General features: G+C 42.4%; 1 protein-coding gene across 5 annotated transcripts in view; it reads right to left on the bottom strand.

Annotated features, from left to right (window-relative positions):
- The window catches only part of LOC132394510 (uncharacterized), a 35,885-nt gene extending 30,583 nt beyond the window's left edge, over nucleotides 1-5,302 (bottom strand). The window contains exons 1-3 of one of the 5 annotated variants that reach the window (XM_059970769.1): nucleotides 5,072-5,302; nucleotides 2,938-3,250; nucleotides 2,415-2,527 (exon numbers count right to left, since the gene is read on the bottom strand). In XM_059970769.1, the coding sequence (XP_059826752.1) occupies nucleotides 2,415-2,466 (52 nt within the window). In that variant the 5' untranslated portion in view covers nucleotides 2,467-2,527; nucleotides 2,938-3,250; nucleotides 5,072-5,302. Of the gene's footprint in view, nucleotides 1-2,414; nucleotides 2,536-2,937; nucleotides 3,251-5,071 lie in introns of those variants that run through there. The other 4 variants (XM_059970768.1, XM_059970767.1, XM_059970770.1 and 1 more) reach the window with 4 other exon arrangements.
- Between the last annotated feature and the right edge of the window lie 17,698 nt (nucleotides 5,303-23,000).

The following is a 23,000-nucleotide window of genomic DNA, read 5'->3' as shown; positions in this document are numbered from 1 at the left end:
CTCTACCTCCTGTAGCTTCTCTCTTACACAATTTATATACACTCAGTAACCACTTCATTAGGTATACCTACTCGTTAATACAAATATCTAATGGGCCAATCATACAGCAGCAGCTAGATATAAAAACATGCAGACATGGCCAAAAGGGTTCAGTTGTTGTTCAGATCAAACATCAAAATCGAGAAAAAATGCAAGCTAAGTGGCTTTGGTCACGGAATGACGTTTGGTGACAGATGATGTGATTTGAGTATCTCAGAATCTGATGTGATTTTCATGTACAATAGTCTGGAGTTCACAGAGAATAGTGCGAGAATAGTGTAAACTTTGGAGTTTACAGAGAATAAGTTCTGTTGGCTAAAATGCCTTGTTAATGAGTGGCCAGACTGGTTCAAACTGACAGGAAGGCAAAAATAATTCAAATAACTAACATGTTACAATAGTGGTGTGCAGAAGATCATCTGTGAAGTCACAACACATCAAACATTAAAGTGGATGGGCTACATCAGCAGAAGACTGCACACAGACACTGGGTGGCCTCTTTAATAGAGCAGGTGCCAATAATGTGGCCACTGGGTGTATTATTTGATGTCTTTGCACTGTACTCCTGTCACAAAATGACAAATTACATGTCATTTAAGTCAGTGATAATAAGCCTGATCCTGAAGAATGTGGAAAGACTTGCTGGTCGCCTCGGGTTACACTATTGCCAGAGTGAGTGAGTGGGATATCACATCACATACCAGGCTGCAGGAGAATGCACTGACTGAAGCTCCGCGCCACCAATCCAAAGGCTCTTTGTGGGGAAAGACGGCAGTCTGAGATCCTGCCGTCACTTGTAACTGCGGGGACAGGGGACATGGTTACAAACATTTGGAAGTCTACTGTTTGCAGAGGAAATAGCAACCACAAAAACTACCTTGTGAGTTCTGTAGCTGGGATTGCCTTGATAGTACAATGAATTTGTTGATTTATTTATTTTTGAAGTTTCAAAATAATAAAAAAAATGTCCAATAGGTCTTTTCTCATTTCATCCCCAGCAGCTGTGTCAATAGGGGATTCTTATCTATAGGGCGCTTCCCAGAGAAACACACTGGGACAGGCGCCAATTGCTGGTGGAAGATCATTAACTCAGTGTAAGGTGCCCTTTGCTCTGCCTGGGACTTGTTCATCTTCTACCAACACAAGATATCCTTGAAGGAATACTGCGACTGACGCTTTCCAAGCTGCAGGATTGCACTGTAGCTGAGTGTGGCCAATGCAAGGCCTCAGTGGGGAAGGAGCGCAGTCCAGGATTCTGCACCACTGATCACGGAGGGACTGGTTCTCAGGCAATTCATTATGTGACACTGACACCTCATAAGGGAATGTACTGAACTGTTAGTGGAGTGAACTCTTCACAACCGGGCCTGTACTTTCTGGAGTTTAGAAGAATGAGCAGGGGATCTCACTGAAACCTATCAAATACTGAAAGGCCGAGATAGAGTGAATATGGAGAGGATGTTTCCTATAATGGGTGGGGGGGAGCACTAGGATCATGGGACAGAGCCTCAGAATAGTAGGACGTCCCATCCGGACAGCGATCAGGAGGAATTCATTTAGCCAGAGGGTGGTGAACCTGTGCAATTCATTGCCACAGACGTCTGTGCAGGCCAAAGTCATTGGGTATATTTAAAGCTCATAACTAGTGAAGGCTTCAAAGATTACAGGGAGATGGTGGAAGGATAGGCTTGGGAGGGACAATAAGTCAGCCATGATTGACTGGCAGAGCAGACCCGATGGGTCGAGAGGCCTGATGCAGCTCCTACATGTTATGGTGCCATGTTCTCAAGACCTTTTTTATTTAGACAGTTTGCCTTGTTTTGCACATCAGTTGTTTGTCAGTCTGTGTTTGTTTATGTATGAGTTTTCATAAAACTCCATTTCAGTTCTTTTTTCCTGCAAGTGCCTACAAGAAAATAAATCTTCTTTCCGCACATGCATTTTAAATTTAAATTGAATGAGGCAATTGAGCATCATGAAAGAAAGTAAGGTTTTGGGATTAAAAAAGGGTGGGAATTTGGAAAATCCCATTACAGAGCAGCTTACAAAACTCCCTACTGATTACCATTATCGATGCCACTCTCTCTGCAGTGAATATCTACCACATCAAGCACCTTCAGGAGCTTGAATGCTTCAATAAGATCACCCCTTGATAAGATCTATATGCCAAGCTGTCTCTTCTCTTTTAACAGCCTGATCACCCCATGAATTAGCCTCGTGCATCCTTTGGGCTGCCTTCAGTCCTGATCTATGCTCTTCTGGGTAATGGGCTGAATGGCCTGGTTCTGAGCTGTCTCTCTCCATGACTGTGGGCCTGACATTCAGCAGGAAGCAACAGTGCCACTGAGGCTCAGACACTCATCACCATTACTCACACGAGATCTTTGCAAAGACAGCCAACATCAGCAGTAGAATAGGACTGTTCATGTCTGCAAACTGCCGCCAGGTGAGGCACAACCAACCTCGTAGACCTCCTGTGCTCTGGACACTGTGGGCAAAATGACAAGAGAGAGGATATTAGAGGCAATGGTGGACCAGGCTTCAGCAGCAGAAAAGGGAGAGCTGAGGAAGGGAGACCTGCAGAGATGGGGAAGGAGATGGTGAAGGATGGTAGGGATTGCGGATGCATGCACTGCTGTGGATGAGGCAGGATGTATCAGAATATATGAAAAGGATATGTGTGTGCGGGCTTGTTATTTGGGTAATTATTATTGTCAGATTTGCCAACATACAGTGAAAACCTTTGTTTGCACACCACTAGACAGATCATTCCATACACAAGTACATTGAGGTCGTACAAACAGAAAACAGAATCTAAAATAACAGAAAAAGTACAGTGCAGATAGACAATGAGGTGCAACGGACACAATAAGGTAAATTGTGAGGGTATGAGTTTACCTTTATTGTACAAGATGTCCTTTGAAGAGCTCTATCACAGCGTGAATGAATCTTCTTTTGAGCCTGGTGGGAAACCTTCTCACACGTAAGTATATCCCACGTGATGGTAGTAGGTATAGAGAGAGTGACTGAAATGGACGTGATGATGTCGGCTCATGGTCCAGAGGCTCAGTTGTTGTGCAGACCAAACCATCAGAACGGTGTGGTGAAGAAACGCGATCCAAGTGACTTTGACCATGGATGGTGCCAGATAGGATGGTTTGAGTATCTCAGAAACCACTGATCCCCCTGAGATTTTCACGCAGAACAGTCTCTAGAGTAAAAAAAGAATGATGCAATAAACAAAAACCATCCAATGAGCAGCTGTTCTGTGGGTAAACAGGGCTTGTTAATGAGAGCGGTCGGAGGAGATTGGTCAGACAGGTACAAGCAGACAGTTATTCAAATAACCACACATAACGACAGTGCTGTACAGAACACACAACCTGACGAACATTGAAGAAGATGTGTTACAGCAACAGAAGTCCACAGACTTATACTAAGTGGACACTTCACTAGGTACAGTAGGAGCCTAATAAAGTGGAACAGAGTACCAATAATCCCATCTATTTGCAGTCGTATGCTGATGAATGCTGGCTGGCTAAACTAACCCCATCTGCATGTATATGATCCATACTTCTCCATGCCCTGCCTATTCATGCGCCTGTCCAAGTGTTGCTATCCTACCTGCTTCTGTCACCTCCACTAGCAGCCCATTCAAGGCACATACCTAAATTTACAACGTAAAAGTGTGCACCAGGTAACTTTTTTCTTATACAAATTGACTTTGACTAATGGCCAGGGAAGCAGAACCTTCTGTCCTTGAGACTGGGGCCAGATGAGCACTGCAGCCAGTTCTGAGGGCAGGTGAGACCTCGGTTTTACGTCTCCTCTGGAGGGCTCCACTGACAGTGCTGCACTCCCTTCGCCCTGGAAAATAACTGTCACATCCCTGAAGGGCTGAGTGGCCAATTCCAACTCCCTTATCTTTTCATGTCCTCGTGAATGTTTTCAGCTTTTGCAGTTTCTTATCTTCATCCACACACTCAGCTCCCACCCATTCCTTCTCTGCAGACACACCCTCAATCTATACACACAAGAGATTCTGCAGAAATGCAGAGCAACCCACACGAAAAGCTGGAGGAATGTCACAGCCGTGGAAAGGAATAAACAGGCACCGTCTCAGGCTGAGACTCTTCTTCAGGGCTGGAAAGGAAGGGGAAACGTACCAGATTTATAAGGGGGGAGGGGAAGGAGGACTACCTAGAAGGTGACAGGTGAAACCAGGTGTGTGAAAAAGGTAAAGTGCTAAAGAAGAAGGAAACTGATAGGAAAGGAGAGTGGACCATGGGAGAAAGGGGCGAAGCAGGCGACTATCCAGACAGAATAAGAGGTTTATTCCTCACCCTGAATGGCCTTATTGTGGCAAAAGAGGAGGCCAAAGACCAGCATGTCAGATCGGGAATGATGATCGGAATTAAAATGTTTGATCATTGGGAAATTTGGCTTTTGGCAGATGGAGTGGAGGGGCTTGAGCTCAGTCTCAACCTATAGTTGGGTAACCTCCACAAAACTGCTGCCACAGCTCCCCCGACCTCACTGAAACATCAGAGTTCTCCAGCTTCAAGATCTGGACTTCAACCTGCTTGAAGCTGCTCCTGTAGATCAGTGAAATGTGTACAGTTCTCCTTCTGGTACAAGACGCCCTTCTCACAGGCATGCCTTCCATTCATAACTTATACTTTAAGAGGCATCAGCCATTGTGTCAATCCCACAGTCCCAAAGGGGCTCCCCAATAAACCTAGTGACACCCACACTCTAAAGTAATAAACCCTGACAACGAGCAGAGAGGCCTTGTTTACTGCTCCATCATCCTGTGGCTCTGATCTGAACAATATCACGAACACCAACCCCTCTCTCTCTCTGACACAGCCGGAGTTCAGAAAGACCATGTCCCCCACAAGACGTTTCTGCTCCGCCGAACATCGACAATGACTCCGGGAAAGCTGAGAACATTCCCAAAGTGAGCTGACTTCTGACTTCCCACGTCCTTTGTGAACCACCCCGCATCCCGGCCCCGGCCCCTCACCCTCACCTTCGTGAGCCACCACGAACACAAACTGGAGAACAAGTGACCACACGTCCGGGAGCTGAGCGGGAGCCGAAACTCCCAGTGTACTGAGGGATGGTTCCAGAGTCTCCGGTTACTCCGACCGACACCTCAAACCCGCCGGGACCGAGACACCGACTGGCGAGCACTGAGCAGACTGGACACTGGAGAGAGGGAGAAACATCGACAGGAAATGAAAAACATCAGGGTGCGGTTCACATTAACTATGAAACTGAAAGTTACTGAATTCACTCCATTATTGTACATTCGTGATAAATAATTTTTCGATGCTGCTCTGTCATTCCCTTAGATCATGCCTGGGCAAATTAAGGCTTGATCCATAACAGAGGGTTGAAAACAAAATTAGATATAATAGGGCTTGATAGAATAAATTTGCTCAAGCCAAAACATTTACCAAACTGAAACCATATTCGATTTGTATATTTAATTATTGGATTAACCATTTGTTTGTTCAATTTAGAAAAAAATAAAGGGAAGCGAAGTTCCTAAAATGGAAACCAATGAAAAACTTTGTACGGATTTACATTCAAGGTTTACATCCACCCATTATATCCAAATCCTGTGTCCAAAATATTAAATATCAGATATTATTTGCCCGGTAAAAAAATCTTAAATTCGCAATGCCAAAGCACCATCCTTTTTATGCTTCTGTAAGTATTTTTTTACTTAACCTAGGATTTTTATTCTGCCCTATGTATGAAGAAATTTTAGAGTCAATAGTATCAAAAAGGATTTAGAACTAAAGATTGGTACCACTTGAAAAAGATATAAAAATTTAGGTAGAATAATCGTCTTAATATCATTGATTAGACCAATCAGTGATAAAGACAGTAAGGACCATTTAGGGAGCAATTGTTTAAACTGGTATATTAAAGATAAACAATTAATCTTAAATAAATCCTTGTGCTTTTTAGTAATTTTCACACCCAGATAAGTTAAATATTCCATAACCAATCTGATTGGTAAATGTCTATAAATGGGAACCTGCATATTGAATGGGAAGAGATCACTCTTATTAAGACTCAGTTTGTAACCAGAAAAGTTACTGAACTGAGCGAGCAGGGATATAGCTGCAGGAATGGATTTCACACGATTAGAAATCTATAGTAGGAAATCATCTGCATATTGTGATAACTTATGTGTCCCGTTCCCACGGGTAATGCCAAGTATATCAGGTGAGTCGCGAATATCAAAAGCTAAAGGTTCCAGAGCAATATCAAATAGCAATGGACTAAGAGGACAACCTTGCCTAGTAGCACGAAACAACTGAAAAAAGGGAGATCTTAGATTATTGGTAAGTACCGAATTCGAAAGGGTATGATATATCAGTTTAATCCAAGATATAAATTTTGGGCTAATAATAAAAATAGAAACTGCTTGCATTTTAGCCCGAGAGTTCGAATGGTATTGTTGGTCCTTCCAAAACCTAAAAAAATACTGATTATCCTCTTTCCTCACATGAGTTTCTTGTGCAAAAATAATATGAGCATTTGCCCAGTTCCCATTTTTTTTAGGTATTTACAAATCAGAGATTTTTTGAATACTATGCTACCTACTTTTCCGATTTCACATCCAACTGATATCAGGTAAAACATTTTAGGTTTAAATCCTAACAAAAGGGTTTAATAGCAATTATTTATGACATGATTATGAAAATACAGTCAGGTATATCTGATAAAATTTAAAATGAATGGGAGAGCTTTCCTTACCTATAGAGAAATGGGAGAAAATTTTCCAATTAGTTAACTTTTCCTCTGTATGTGCTAAACATACATTGATACAATTTATGGTGGTGCATAGGGCCCAGACGTCTAAAGATAAATTAGCTCGCTCTTACTCTCATATAAGTCCTGTCTGTGACAGATGTCATTCTGAGGTCGCCTCTTTGACTCATACGTTTTGGTTTTGCCCTCTTTTGGAAAAATATTGGAAAGACATTTTTGATACTATTTCTACAGTTTTGCGTATTGATTTACAACCTCATCCTATTACCACAATTTTTGGTTTCCCAATGATGGATTTACCCTCTTCAGCTCGTCGGATGATTACATTTGCTACATTAATGGCTAGAAGATCTATTTTATTGAATTGGAAAGAGATTAATCCTCTGACTATCTCAATGGTTTTTCCAAACTATATCTTGTTTAAACTTAGAAAAAATTAGAAGTGTTACTTTTCATCCTTTTGTTAAATTTGAAGAAACTTGGAGGCCTTTTATTCAACACTTTCATAGAATGTAACTTGACCTTTTTCAATTCTTTTGTATTAAACTTAAATATAGGTAGAGGAGTGGAGTTGACGACATTAATGATTACATCTGATGTAATAGAACAGCCCAGCTTTGTGTAGTTTAGTTTACTCTTGTTTAGTTCAGTTTATTTTAGTTTTCGATATTTCAATTTGGGTTTTCTTTTTCTTTGACATCTTTTTATTTTTTCATATCATGTTTATATTAAGAGTTTGGGAGGCTAAGTATATCTTGTTACCTGTAGTTTATATTCACATGTGTTAATTATCAATAATGTAATAGTCTTTGTACTATTATGATTGCTATGTGTACGTATTTAAAATTTAATAAAAAGACTGAAAAAGAAAGAACTATCATGCCTGATGTACCCGGGGCCCACAAGTCGCTTGTTTCCCTTTAATATCGAAAAATTCACAATTTTTAACTCAGGAAACAGCGAATTCCAAATATTTGCAATCCCCTGGGTTTTCCTGTATGAATGTCAATTACTTTATTTTATGCTTATGTAGATTAACAGAAGTCAAAGATGATTCTGAATATCATTTGTGAATCCTCATTCATCAGGTTCCCCACAATTCCAATGAGCTGTAAACTTGTTCAGGAACCTGTCTGAGACTTTAAACACCACATCCAATGGTAAGTTCAATTTCAAAGGTTAAAGTAAATATATTATCAAAGTCCATATACTTGCAAGATTGGTGCCTGAATTGGAGGGTGTACCTTAATAGAATAGGTTGAGTGAACCTGGCCTTTTCTCCTTGGAGCGATGGAGGATAAGAGGTGACTTGTTGGAGGTGTATAAGATGATGAGGATCATTGATCATGTGGATAGACGGAGGCTTTCCCCAGGGTTGAAATGGCTAACATGAGTGGGCATAGTTTTAAGATGTTTGGAAATAGGTACCGAGGGTATATCAGGGGTCAGTTTTTCACACAGAGTGTGGTGGGTGCACGGACGGCACTGCCGGCAGTGGTGGTGGACGTGGATACAACAGGGTCTCTTAAGAGCTCTTAAGGGTACATGGAACTTAGAAAAATAGAGGGGTATGCACTAGGGAAATTCTAGGGCGTGTCTAGAGTAGGTTACGTGGTCTGCACAACATAGTGGGCTGAAGGGCCTGTAAAGTGCTATAATTTCTATGTTCTGTGTTCTATGTCACAATGTTCTACCTTGAGATTCATTTCCTTGAGGGTATTCACAATAGATAGAAAGAAACACAACAGAATCAGTGAGAAACAAACAAAGATGGGCAAACAGCCAACTTTATGGTATATTGTCTGCTGGAAACATCTGATTTCCCTTTCCTGATGACCCTTTCCAGTTCTGCTTATTTTCCAACAGAATAATATTGCGTACTTGATATATCCCAACATTTTCCCAAATACAGATGTCAATTTGACAAGTCAGGACTACCTTACCTTCTGTCTCACGTAAATCGGTCATGTTTGTTTCCATCCGATCTGCAGGAGCCTTTCTGCAATATGTAATATTTTGAAGATGATGCTTATACTTTACTTTATTGTCACCAAACAATTGATACTAGAGCGTACAATCATCACAGCGATATTTCATTCTGTGCTTCGTGCTCCCTGGAGTACAAATTGAAGTAAAGATAATAAAAATTTAAATTATAAATCATAATTAGAAAATAGAAAAGGGAAAGTAAGTTAGTGCAAGTCAGGTCTGGATATTTGGAAGGTACAGCCCAGTTCCGGGTCAGGATCCGTTCAGCAGTCTTATCACAGTTGGAAAGAAGCTATTCCCAAATCTGACCATATGAATCTTAAAGCTTCTGAACTTTCTCCCGGAGGGAAGAGGGACAAAAAGTGTGTTGGCTGGGTGGGTCGTGTCCTTGATTATCCCGGCAGCACTGCTCCGACAGCGTGTGGTGTAAAGTGTGTCCAAGGATGGAATATTGTTTGTGTGATGTGCTGGGCTATGTTCACGATCTTCTGCAGCTTCTTCCGGTCTTGGACAGGACAACTTCCGTACCAGGTTGTGATGCACCCGAGAAGAATGCTTTCTACAGTGCATCTGTAAAACTTAGTGTGGGTTTTAGGGGACAGGCCAAATTTCTTCAGCTTTCTCAGGAAGTAAAGGCACTGGTGGGCCTTCTTGGCAGGGGACTCTGCTTGGTTAGACCAAGTCAAGTCATTTGTGATATTCACCCCGAGGAAATTAAAGCTTTTGACCTGTTCCACCTGCGCACCACCGATGTAGATGGGGTTGTGCGGTCCGCTACTCCTTCTGAAGTCAACAACCAATTCCTTCGTCTTGCTGTTGTTGACGGATAGGTTATTGTCTTCGCACCATGCCACCAGGTTCTTAATTTGCTCTCTGTACTCAGACCCAAGATATGGCACACAATTTTGGTGTCATCAGCAAACTTATATATTGAGTTCGATGGAAACTTGGCTACACAATCATGGGTGTACAGTGAGTACAGCAGGGGGCTGAGTACACAGCCTTGTGGGGCACTGGTGCTCAGAGTGATTGTAGAGGAGAGCTTGTCCCCTATTTTTACAGTCTACCCAGTGAATGTACATATACATATAAAATATCAGCTCCTTGGATTTTAATCATTTCCTTTATCAAATGTCTCTGTGTCCTTCAGCATTGGTGGGAGCTGCTGAAGGACAGCCAGCCATTGGTCCTTTCGAGGTTGGGCATTTCTGTACTTTACATGTGCCAGAAAGAGACATCCCCCAACCATCTTCCTGACATCTGTGTCAGCATCCGAAAGCAAAATATCCAGGCCAGAGCAATGACAATCCCTGCCTCCTTCTGAGCCGAGGTACAGGCTCACATGTCCCCCAGGTTGTGAACTCCCTGCAGAGAAGCTGAGAGGAGACCAAGCTGGTTCACCATCGTCACCTTTATCTGTTTCTGGTTTGTGTTGGCACTCTCCATCTCAGACTGGTTTAAATCAACGTCTCATGGTTAACGTGGACTCAGTGTCATCGAACTCAGTGGAGCACAGAAACAGGCCCTTCAGCCCACCATATCTGTGCTAACCATGATACCAATCCAAATGAATCTTACTTGATTGCGTGTGGCCCATATTCCTCTATTCTCTGCCTGTCCAATTCCTGTTTATTATTGTTGAATATACCAAGATGTGGTTTCCAAGGGTGACATAGCCGGAGGTGGTAATGAGGATAAGCTCTCACTACCTATAAAGTGCTTCTACATGGCTTGCGTCTCAAATAGCCTCTTTCAACTGAGTCCAGCGGCCTTCACGTGGCAGAACTGTTCCTACCAACGGGAGAAGGGGCAAAGGCGGGTCTCTGGTGCCTTAAAAGCAGATGCTTCGGGCAGGTGGGGCTCATTAGACCTGGTCAACTGCCCACCTAGGAGAAGGAAAACTCTGATTTTAAAACCTCCGCTGCCTTGCGGCCACACCCAATCATGAGAAAGACTATGGGAGTAAACCCTGAGAAGAAATCCGGAGCCGGATTCCCGTAGGCGGTCAATAGGGAGGAATTCATCAATCTATTGTCCAGCATCTCCTGCAGCCGAAGAGGCCACCATGTGTGTCGATCTTCGTGCCAGTGGGTCCTGACCTCCGAGGCTGAGAAAGTGGGACTGTCTCCGTGCTAAGTCTTTTTCACTATAATATCTTTCACGCACAGGTCCTTGTGTTGTGCATCTTCGTCTTCTTTCTCTTTCAAAAGTCCTATGGCGATGGGAGAGCAGAGAACCAACAGGTGGAGGTGACCACTGGGTTGCAGTTGCAAACCTGCACGTAGGCAGCCCTTGGACAGATGGTCGTTTTCCCCTGAACCCAGGGCAATAGGGGAGTCAGGCAGCATCCAGGGTGACTGGGCAGCCCTTTTTCGGACAGCGCTGCCCACCTTGTGATCAGGGAGGGGCCTAGAAAAGGTGTCCTAAACCTCACCTGCCCTAGATCATCCGGCCAGTTAACCGCGACTGACGGATCACCCAATCATTGCGGTCAAAATCAAAATCAAAGGAAAAAGATTCTCCATATAGGAGCATGGAACATTCGCACCTTAATGGATAAGGAAAACACTGCAAGAACTGAAAGGAGAACAACTCTCATTGGCAAAGAATTTGCTTGCTGCAATATTGACATTGCAGCGCTGAGCGAAACCAGGGTTGCAGATGAGGGATCCATCACTGAGCTTGCCAGCGGCTATGACTTCTCCAAGAGAGGAAGGGCGCAGAACGAAGACAGGATCCACAGAGTGGGCTTCTGCATAAGGAGTCCCCTGATGAAACAGCTTCCTGACCTGCCTGTTGGCATCAGCGAAAGATTGATGAAGCTATTTCTGCCCCTCAGCCAAAACCGACATGCAACTATCACTGGTGCCTATGCCCCCACCCTGACCAGCCCTACTGAAACCATAGAACAGTTTTACGCCGACCTTGACTCCATCCTGCGCTCAGTGCCAGCCAGTGATAAGCTGATCTTGCTGGGAGATTTCAATGCCCAAGTCAGCCAAGACCATGATCAGTGGAGTGGAGTGCTTGGCAGACACGGAGTCGGGAAGATGAACAGCAATGCCCTTCTGCTTCTCAGCAAATGTGAAGAGTATGACCTCACTATCACGAACACAGTGTTCAGAATGGCCAACAAATTCAAGACAACATGGATGCACCCTAGATCCAAACAATGGCATCTGATCGATTATGTCATTGCCCGTCAACGTGACATTCGAGCCATAGTCATTACTTGAGCCATGCGAGGAGCAGAGTGTTGGACGGACCACAGACTCCTCCGCACCACCCTCAAGCTACACATCGTTCAATCTCACAAAAAGCGTCCAAAGGCAGTACAGCTATCCTTTAACACCTCCAAACTTCAGCATCCTCCATGTCTACGCAAATTTCAAAATACTCTTAAATAGAAACTATCAACAAACCAGCCACTCACGGGTAACCCAATCCAGAAATGGAGCCACTTCAAAATGCTATAACTGAATCGGCAAAATCAACCCTAGGCCTCAGAAAGTGCCCCCACCAAGATTGGTTCAATAAGAATAGCGCCATCATCAATGACCTACTCACCAAGAAGAACAAGGCATTCAAAGAATGGCAGGATGACCCGAACTCCACCTGCAAACAGGACAGATTCAAGTCCTATTAGGCACTCGCTCAAAGGGAAATCCGTATAGCGTGCAACACATGGTGGAATAAGAAGGCGGATGAGGTTCAGCACTATGCTGACACAAACAGCACCAAGCAGTTCTTCAATGCCATTGAGTCTGTGTTTGGTCCCTCAAGGTCAAGCATAGCTCCTCTGCTTTCTGCAGATGGATCATCGCTTATCAAGGACAAATAGGGCATCAACACCCAATGGAAGGAACACTTCAGTCAGCTCCTGAACCGCCCCTCCACTGTCGACCAGTCAGTACTCGACCAGATTCCCCAGGGCCCAGTCCATGAGCACCTCAACATCCCCCCCTCTCCCTGACTGAGGTCAGCACAGCCATCAAACAGATGAGCTGTGGCAAAGCACCAGACAAGGACGGCATTCCTGCAGAACTGTACAAAGCCCTCAACCAGGAGTCACTCGAAGCATTGCAGGACGTCCTGGTCAATATCTGGGAAGAGGAAGTAATGCCACCCGACCTTTGGGATACTGCAATATTCACCCTATACAAAAACAAAGGCCTGCGCACAGACTGTGGGAACTACCGGGGCATCTCCCTACTTTCCATCGCCAGCAAAATCCTGACTCGCATCATCCTCAATAGACTTGTTTTAACAGTATCCGAAGGAAACCTCCCAGAAACGCAATGCGGCTTTCGGCCTAAACGCAGTACTGTGGATATGATCTTCACTGTTAGACAAATGCAGGAGAAATGCCTGGAGCAGAACATGAACTTGTACTTTGTCTTCATTGATCTGAGTAAAGCATTTGATACTGTCAACAGAGAAGCCTTGTGGATCATCCTCGGGAAACTTGGCTGCCCTCCAAAGTTCATCAACCTCATACGCCTCTTCCACGACAACATGACTGGAGAGATTCTGTCAGCTGACGAACGTAGTGAGAAATTTGACATCTCCAAATGAGTTAAGCAGGGCTGTGCGCTTGCACCAGTACTTTTCAACCTTTTTTTCCATGCTTTCAAAGACCTAAACCTGGGCATTTATATCAAATACCGCCTGGATGGGTCACTCTTTGACCTATGTCGCCTTGCAGTACACACAAAGACCCTGCGAAAGTTGTTCATAGCAGCACTCTTTGCAGATGACTGCGCACTCATGCTGCACCAAGAGGACCACCTACAAACAATGGTCAGCAATTTCTATGCCGCATTTAAATTGTTTGGCTTGACAATCAGCCTTGGTAAAAGAGAAGTCCTCCTGCAGCCTGCACCTAACAGCGCCCCGCCAAAGCCATGCATCACCATCGATGACACACAGCTACGGAACATTGACGACTTCAAATACCTGGGGAGTACCATCTCCAGCGACCGTGCCCTTGATAAAGATATCACGTCAAGGATCCAGAAAGCAAGCCAGGCACTCGGAAGGCTCCGGGTCAAAGTCCTGCAGCACAAAGACATTCGCCTCTCCACTAAAGTGAAGGTTTACAATGCTGTTGTGGTCTCATCACTTCTTTCTTTCTTTTTCCACCTTTTTATTATCATTATTAATAACAACAAAATAAAATTGGTACATAGATAATGGGATTACAAACGTACATATTTCAACTAACTATAAAAGATTACAAAAACAATGATTACAATATAAATGAGTAATCCCACATCGTAAATGATACAATATACAAATAAACAAGGCAAACCTAGGTGTATCATAATATAGAATAAAAACAAAAAAGAAAAAGGAAAAAAGAAAAAAAATCATTATGCAAAAAAAACTAATCTAAAAATCTAAAAACTAATAGAAGAAAAAAAACAAAGAAAAAAAGAAAAAATAAAAAGGAGAGAAAAAAAGGGCTGTTTATAATATCTCACAAAAATACAAAATCATCAATGTCGTCAACTCCGATCCTCTTGACATATATGTAATCATAACTGGAAAATCAAATAGGCCTGGAACAGGGTCCTATTACATCATATGAAAATATTGAATAAATGGTCTCCATATCTTTTCAAATTCAGTAGAAGTATCAAATACACCACTTACAATTTTTTCTAAATTTAAGCATAACATAGTTTGAGAAAACCAATGAAATACAGTAGGAGGATTAATTTCCTTCCAATTCAACAAAATAGATCTTCTAGCCATTAGTGTAAGAAATGCAATCATTCGACAAGCGGAAGAAGATAAAGGAAGTGAGTCCATCATTGGTACAGGAAAAATTGTGATAATAGGATGAGGTTGTAAATCAATGTTCAATACCACAGAGATAATATCAAAAATATCTTTCCAATATTTTTTCAAAAGCGGACACGACCAGAACATATGAGTTAAAGATGCTATTTCAGATTGACATCTATCACAAATAGGATTTATATAGGAATAAAAATGAGCCAATTTATCCTTGGACATATGAGCCCCATGTACCTTGGACATATGAGCCCTTAAACTGTATTAGTGAATGTTTGGCACATATAGATGATGTATTAACTAATTGAAGAATTTTATCCCAATTCTCAATAGGAATAATAAGATTAAGCTCTCTTTCCCAATCACTTTTTGTCTTATAAAGGGGCTCTGAACTTATCTTCATAATTATATTATAAAGTTTAGATATAAGCCCTTTCTGAAAGGGGTTTAATTCAAACAAATTCTCCAAAATGCCTGAAGACACAAAATTTGGGAAAGTAGGAAGTACAGAATTTAAAAAATTCCTAATCTGTAAATATCTAAAAAAATGAAATCTAGGCAAATTATATTTATTAGATAATTGCTCAAAAGACATAAAACAATTATCCAAGAATAAATCAGAAAATCGTAAAAATCCTTTAGTCTTCCAAGCCGAATAAGCTGAATTCGGGGAAAGCACCTGGTCCGGATGGGTATACAGCAGAATTTTTTAAATGTTTTTCCGCTACTCTCTGTCCATGGTTATGTAGGGTTTTTGAAGAAGCAATTAGATTGGGCAATTTGCCACAATCTTTTTATAGAGCTTCCATTTCTTTAATATTGAAGAAAGATAAAGACCCTACTGATTGTGCATCCTATAGACCAATATCTTTTTTGAATGGAGATTGCAAGATTTTTTCCAAGTTACTTGCATCCAGGTTGGAGAAGGTATTACCCCAAATTATCTCGGAAGATCAAACAGGTTTTATTGAAAATCATTATTTTTTTTTAATGTTAGGAGGTTATTGAATATTGTGTATACGCCTTCACATAATATTTCAGAATGTGTTATTTCATTAGATGCGGAGAAAGCATTTGACAGAGTTGAATGGCCATTGTTATTTAATATGTTGGAGAAGTTTAATTTTAGTCCGACATTCATTTCCTGGATTAAACTGATTTATCATACCCCGGTAGCGCGGTGTTTACTAATAATCAAAGATCTCCCATTTTTTGTTTATTTCGGGGCACTAGACAAGGCTGTCCTCTTAGTCCACTATTATTTGATATTGCTTTAGAACCCTTGGCAATTGCTATCAGAGAATCACAGGATATTCTTGGTATTAATCGTGGGACAGATACTCATAAGTTATCTTTGTATGCAGATGATTTATTATTAATAACTTCTAATCCTGAGAAATCCATTCCTGTAGCTTTATCATTGTTGGCTCAATTTAGTGATTTCTCTGGGTATAAATTAAATCTTAATAAGAGTGCATTGTTTCCTTTAAATAGACAGGTCCCAATTTATGGAAACTTACCTTTTAAATTAGTTAATGACTCTTTTATTTACTTAGGGATTAAAATCACAAAAAACCATAAAGACTTATTTAAGGTTAATTTTGTACCCTTAATTGATCAGATAAAATGCTTGTTTACTAAGTGGTCACCATTACCTTTACCTCGGATAGGTTGGATTAACACTATTAAGATGGTTATTTTACCCAAGTTCTTATATATTGTTCAAGCGGTACCAATTTTTATTCAGAAATCTTTTCTTACTAACGTTGATTCAAAAATTTCCTCATATATATGGCAGAATAAAAATCCTAGGTTAGGTAAAATATACTTACAGAAGGCAAAGAAGGAAGGAAGATTAGCATTGCCTAATTTTAGATTTTATTATTGGGCAGTTAATATCAGATATTTGATATGTTGCTTGAAAGATTGGGATGGATCTTTTAGCCCTCATTGGGTGAGCCTGGAAATTAAATCAGTACCAGGGTTTGCACTGGGCTCTATTTTGGGGACTTCTCTCCCTTTTGCTCTTTCTAAATTGCTGAAACAAATTGACAACCCGATAGTTAAACATACTTTACGTATATGGTTTCAATTTCGGAAATTTTTTGGGTTGACTCAGTTTGTTTTAAGTATTCCTATTGTATCCAATTGTTTTCCCATCACTTCTGTCTGGCTGTGAAACCTGGACACTGTATCGCAGACATGTCAAACAGCTCGAACAATTCCACAATCGCGCTCTGCGATCACTCATGCGAATCCGCTGGCAAGACCGTATCTCCAACCTGACAGTCCTGGACCGAGCCAATTCCACAAGCATTGAAGCCAAGGTTTTGAAGGCTCAGCTCAGATGGTCCGGCCATGTGATCCACATGTATGAGTCCAGAATGCCGCGTCAGTTGTTCAACGGAGAACTGGAGCAGGGCAATCGTGCCCAAGGTCTCCCAAGGAAGAGGTACAAGGACAACCTCAAGTCAAATCTTAAGTGGGCCAAACTCCAGCCCCGCGATCTCGAACACACTGCTGCTGATCGGTCCAAGTGGCGCAATCAATGCTCCAAGGCAGCAAACAACTTCCAAGCCAACTGGCGCAGGCAGCGCCTCAAGGCGAGTCAAGAAAGCCACGGGAAGGTGACCGCTCATGCCCCAACAGGCAGTGTTCCTTGCCCCATCTGCGACCATATCTGCGCTTCGGACTTCAGCCTCAGATGTCATATGCATGCCCACAGACTTTAACTGTGCAACACATTCGTCTTCCTCTGACTTTGAGACTACTACCATATCAAGATGTGTAAAGTTTAGTTTTGTTTCACAGGGATGTATAATTTACGCCTCTTTAAGTTCATGTTGAAGTATGTTTGTCATGTCTGTACTGTGGATGTATAATTCTGATCATAAACTTGAAGGTCAAGATGGGTTCAGTGAACCACGAATTCCCCCCCCCCCCCGCGACGTCCACAAAACTGTTTATTTCACTTCTTGTACATCTTCCTTTATCTTTAATGTGTTTCTGGAAAAGTTTTCGCAGTTTGGAGATTGATTGAGTGCTCTACCACTCTGCTGTCTCCAAGCACATAGCAAGAGACGAGTGAGGTCAGCCTCGGTGAAGTTTGGAGATGAGGCGAGTCCATGATAGACTCCATTTCACAAATTAAAGCATTGCAGATGATACAGGCATCAAAGCGAATGCAGGAAGTCAGCGAGTGATCAGTACCGACTACCTGCCTTTTGCTGCCGGATAAGGGTATTCATGGGTGACCGCCAGTCGATGGTCGCTGCTGGATAAGGTGTCCGTGGATGATGCTCTTGTTGCTGTTACACGATTTCATTTGGGGTGATCTGTAATTCTTTTTGTCTGGGGGGGGTGATGTTTTTCTTCGAATAACTTCCATGGTTTGCTTTGTTTCGTGACTGTCTGGAGAAGATGAATCTCAGAGCTGATAATAAATGAACCTTTGGAGGGTCTGCCAGCATCTTTTATCTCCATTACTCACCAAGCCCCATCCCGCACATCATCCGTGTCTCTTCCCTCCAACACCCAGACATAAAATAAAACATTGTGGAAGTGCCCGAACCAGACCACGCACAATGCCTGTGACTCCATTTTGCGCTAGGGCTCATGATTAACCCTGTGCCGTGGTCCGTATGTCCTGCAACAGGCACACAACACAGGATCAGCAGTAGAAATTGGCAAAGCTCCTGCCACGTAACAGGACAAGAGGTTTCCCTTCAACTCCCTGGATGTGGAGCCCACTGCCTGCTGCTGACCATGGCCACCTGTCGGAGACCCAGGTTTAACATCCCATAGCACTCAGCTCCGTAGGAACTTGATGGACTTAGTCAACAAGTCAGATCCAGATTCACTTCTTTATCACGTATACATCAAAGCACACTGAAATGCATCATTTGCATTAATAGGTAACAACCTAAGGATGTGCTGGGGGAAACCCATAATTTGCCACACATTCCTATGCCAACATAGCTTCCCCACAATCATTGTTCCCTTTAAGATGTGCACACACACACATCTTTTGATACCAGCGCACAAAGGAATTTAAACTGTGCACAAAGGGTTGTCACCCTGACCTGTTGGCATGTTTAGTATATTTCACTATTGTACATGATTACATTTCCTTTTCTGGTCTTTGATGGAGACAGTGTTGACAACATGGAGTTTGTGATGATTTGTCTGCAGATTTTAGATCTAGCTTACTGAAGAAACTATTCAGTGTGCATATCTTGTCGTCACTGGACAAAATATTGCACAGCACAAGAATTTTGCGCACACTGGACATTACAAATTAAGGGGAACATTGCCCATGATGGCAATGTATGAGTGGGCCAATGTCAGAGTGGTGAGTTGAGGCTTTGGCAAGAAGAAGCAGAGGCTGTAGGAAGACATTTTTTGGTTATTTATTCCTTCTTTATTCCTTATTGCACATTCAGAGTAGGGGCAATGCCAATCAGCATCATGGAATGTTTCTTTACAGGATGTGGGAAGGCAGGGAATTCTCCAGTGTCCCTGATGTCTTCAACTGCAAGATGTCTTCCAGCTGCAGCTTCTGACAGTGTTAGGGAGCTGGAGGTGGAACTGGATGAAATCCGGATCACTTGGGAATCTGAGGGGCACTGTTTCCTCTAAGATGCACAGCAGCACAGTGACTGAAATGTTCCCATGCACAAAGCCGTCATTGCCACATGGCTGAAGTAAAGACAGAACAGAAAATCTTCACTAAATATGAAAGATTTTCATTCTTGTACTGTATTTCATTTAATTAATTTCAATTAATAAATAGTATATAATTTTTCAATTTTTATTCTGCATATTCATAGTAATCGTAAGGGTAAAACAATCATTTGAAGAGCTGTGCAGTTTTCAGGTCATGTAAAAAAAACTTTTTTCTCAGAGCAATGTTTAGTCTGGACATCTGTAAACAGGGAGGTGTACATACTCCCAAGGTGCAGGACACAGGTAACTGGAGGACACATCAGGAGGGAGAAAGGGGACACACAACCAGTACAGAGTATCCCAGTGGCTATTCCCTCACCTATGGGAATACTGCTTTGGATAATATTGGGAGTTACAGTGGCATGCAAAAGTTTGAGCACCCCTGGTCAAAATTTCTGTTACTTTGAATAGTTAAGTGAGTCAAACATAAACTGATGTCCAAAAGTCAAAAAGTTAAAGATGAAACATGCTTTTTAACATTTTAAGCAAAATTAGTTTACTTTTTGGACAATTTTAGAGTGAGAAAAAGGAAAGGAGTACCATGCAAAAGTCTGGGCACCCAAGAGATTAGAGCTCTCGGATAACTTTCACCAAGGTCTCAGGCCTCAATTAGCTTGTTAGGGCTACGACTTGTTCACAGTCATCATTAGGAATGGCCATGTGATGCAAATTTCAAAGCTTTAAATACCCTGACTCCTCAGACCTTGACCCAACAATCAGCAGCCATGGGCTCCTCTAAGCAGCTGCCTAGCACTCTGAAACTTAAAATAAATGATGCCCACAAAGAAGGAGAAGGCTATAAGAAGTTAGCAAAGGGGTTTCAGGTAACCATTTCCTCAGTTTGTAATGTTATTAAGAAATGTCAATTAACAGGAACGGTGGCGGTCAAGCTGAGGTCTGGAAGACTAAAAACTTTCTGAGAGAACTGCTCGTAGAATTGCTAGAAAGGGAAATCAAATCTTCCATATGACTACAAAAGACCTTCAGTAAGATTCAGTAGACCCTGGAGTGGTGGTGCACTGTTCTACCGTGCAGCGACACCTGCTCCAGTATGATCTTCATGGAAGAGTCATCAGAAGAAAACCTTTCCTGCATCTTCGCTACAAAATTCAGCATCAGTAGTTTGCAAAGGAACATCTAAACAAGCCTAATGCATTTTGGAAACAAGCTCTGTGGACCGATGAAGTTAAAATACAACTTTTTGGCTGCAACGAGCACAGGTATGTTTGGAGAAAAAAGGGTGCAGAATTTAATGAAAAGAACACCTCTCCAACTGTTAAGCATGGCGGTGGATCAATCATGCTTTGGGCTTGTGTTACAGCCAATGGCATGGGGATCATTTCACTGGTAGAGGGAAGAATGAATTCAATTAAATAGCAGCAAATTCTGGAAGCAAACATCACACTGTCTCTAAAAGAAAACTGCAGACGAAAAGAGGATGGCTTCTGCAACAGGATAATGATCCTGAACAACCTCAAAATCCACAATAGACTACCTCGAGAGGCACAAGCTGAAGGTTTTGCCATGGCCCTCACAGTCCCCCGACCTAAACATCATCAAAATTCTGTAGTCTTACGAAATTCCCATAACTGGATCACATACCAGCAAAGATAGAGAGGTCCGTTGAAGTCTGATGGTACTATTTTTAAAAGTATTCATTGATAAAGGGCACAAAAAGAAGATTAATGCAAACATATAGATAATATACGTCGTCAATACTAAATCTATCATATCTGGTATGATAATAACCGATAAGAAATAACTCTATCATTGTCTAGGTGTTACTGGATTGTCCGATGGAAAGGTAAGTCACTATCAGTTCGTTCAAGCTGCAGCATTGTTGGGTTTAAAAGTGATGCTGTTTAAACTTGCCCAAATCTTTTATGACGTCAATCCGTTGAGTCGGGAGTGGGTTTCCCCGTTGTTAGCTAAAAAGCCGTATTCCGTGGTTTCAGCCACTAATTCCAACCACGGAATTGAATGCACGTGGCTTGGTTTCCGATGACCTTCTGCTGTTACGTGGTCGCTGAACATTTCTTCTGGTGCGTCTGAGGTGTTGTTCCTACAGCCCCTCTTTTATTCTGACTCGCAGGGTCATAGATGTCAATCAGGTTGGGGGTGATGCAATCTCTCCCTCAACCAGCCCACTTTGCCCGAGGGCATTCACGTAGCAGAGCATCTCAATCCACAAATCTGTCTCCAAGAGACAATGGCCATGTCCCGTAGCTTTACGTCGCTATGGGGGGGAGGAACGTGACATCCTGCAAGTCTCCCTCTCATGTCTTGGGCCCCCCCTTTGACTCACGCCAACAGTGATCTGGCGATTCTCACAAAGGTGGGGGCTACGGATGTAACACCCCCTTTCTTCAACGCGTTTTTTATCATCCAGAAAAAAATGAAATAATACCGAGTCTTACAATGGGGTTAGAATCCAACACAACACCAAAGTTTTTTTTTCTACAGAGTAATACAGTTATACATTCAATTCAGTATCTAAACAGTTAACGATTTCAGTGTCACTTTCTTTAATACCTTAACATCTTGTACCGTACTAACGTCTTGTAGCATCAGACTTCAATTGAATAACCACCTATTTTTTTTCAGCAACAGAACTAAGGAGGTGTGCTCTTAGCTGACATGCATCTACAAAAGTTTATGTAAATACTAGTCTTTCAGTCGTTTTCAAACTGAACAGGCAGGCTTCCAAGGGGGTTGTCTTTATTATTCACAGGCTTTGTCGAAATCCCGTACAACCGGCTTTGCTATTTAAAAATGGCTTCCTCCTTAACCGTCACCTCTTTTCCGGGGAATTTGAGTAATGTGGCGAGATAAACCCTCGCCTGCCTGTTCCATAGGAATTATTTTATCAACACCTTGTCCCAAACTTAGCCCATCTTCTGAATTTCCACCGACCTCTGTAATTTTACACAGGTGGCTAACCCTCTCGTCAGGCCCCTTCAGACTATGTGGTTTCAGTTCGACTTCCTTGCTCAAGCAGCATTTCAATTTCTGCCCTTTTCCACCACATGCTGGAATAACAATAGCGTGAAGGGGCCTGTCATATTCCAGCTTAATCTGTAAGCTATCTGCAGGGCTTAAAATTTCTTCATTCGATTTGGGAACTACAGACTTTCCGTTTCATTCAATGATAATTCTTATCTCCCCATTCTTAAGCTCTGCATTAACTTTGAACACACCTTCGAGCACAAACACCTGGGAACTCTCACTTCCCACTGTTACCAAGGTTAACCCTTTTTCCACTGAACCAAGTCTATCTGACCCACAAGGAGGGCCGCCCCGTTCCACTGAATCAAATACCTCAGACTTTTTCTGAGCTCCGTTACTACGTTCAGTGCCACGTGCAGCCCCATCTTGGACACACTCAAACGGGACATTGGCCTCTTCCAGGCTTTCAATACCCGTACCCTTTTCAAACTCTAAGTTCCCCCGATCCTCCCAGGTACTCTCTGGGCAACTCCCTTCGGGAGAAAATTCAACCCCACGGGCTGAAACAACCTCATCTGCCAACCCAGCAGACTTCTTCGAGGTAATGGCATCCTTTTCCTTTAGGACTGCCCTCATTTCATTATCGGGAAGACCTTTAGAATTTTCAACTACTTCAAACAGTTCTGCGAAACCAGACAGATCATCCTTGC

This window comes from Hypanus sabinus, chromosome 5, assembly GCF_030144855.1.
Source record: "Hypanus sabinus isolate sHypSab1 chromosome 5, sHypSab1.hap1, whole genome shotgun sequence".
Lineage (NCBI taxonomy): Eukaryota > Metazoa > Chordata > Chondrichthyes > Myliobatiformes > Dasyatidae > Hypanus > Hypanus sabinus.
Note: the sequence above shows the minus strand (reverse complement) of the source record. Positions and strands in the feature narration are given on the sequence as shown.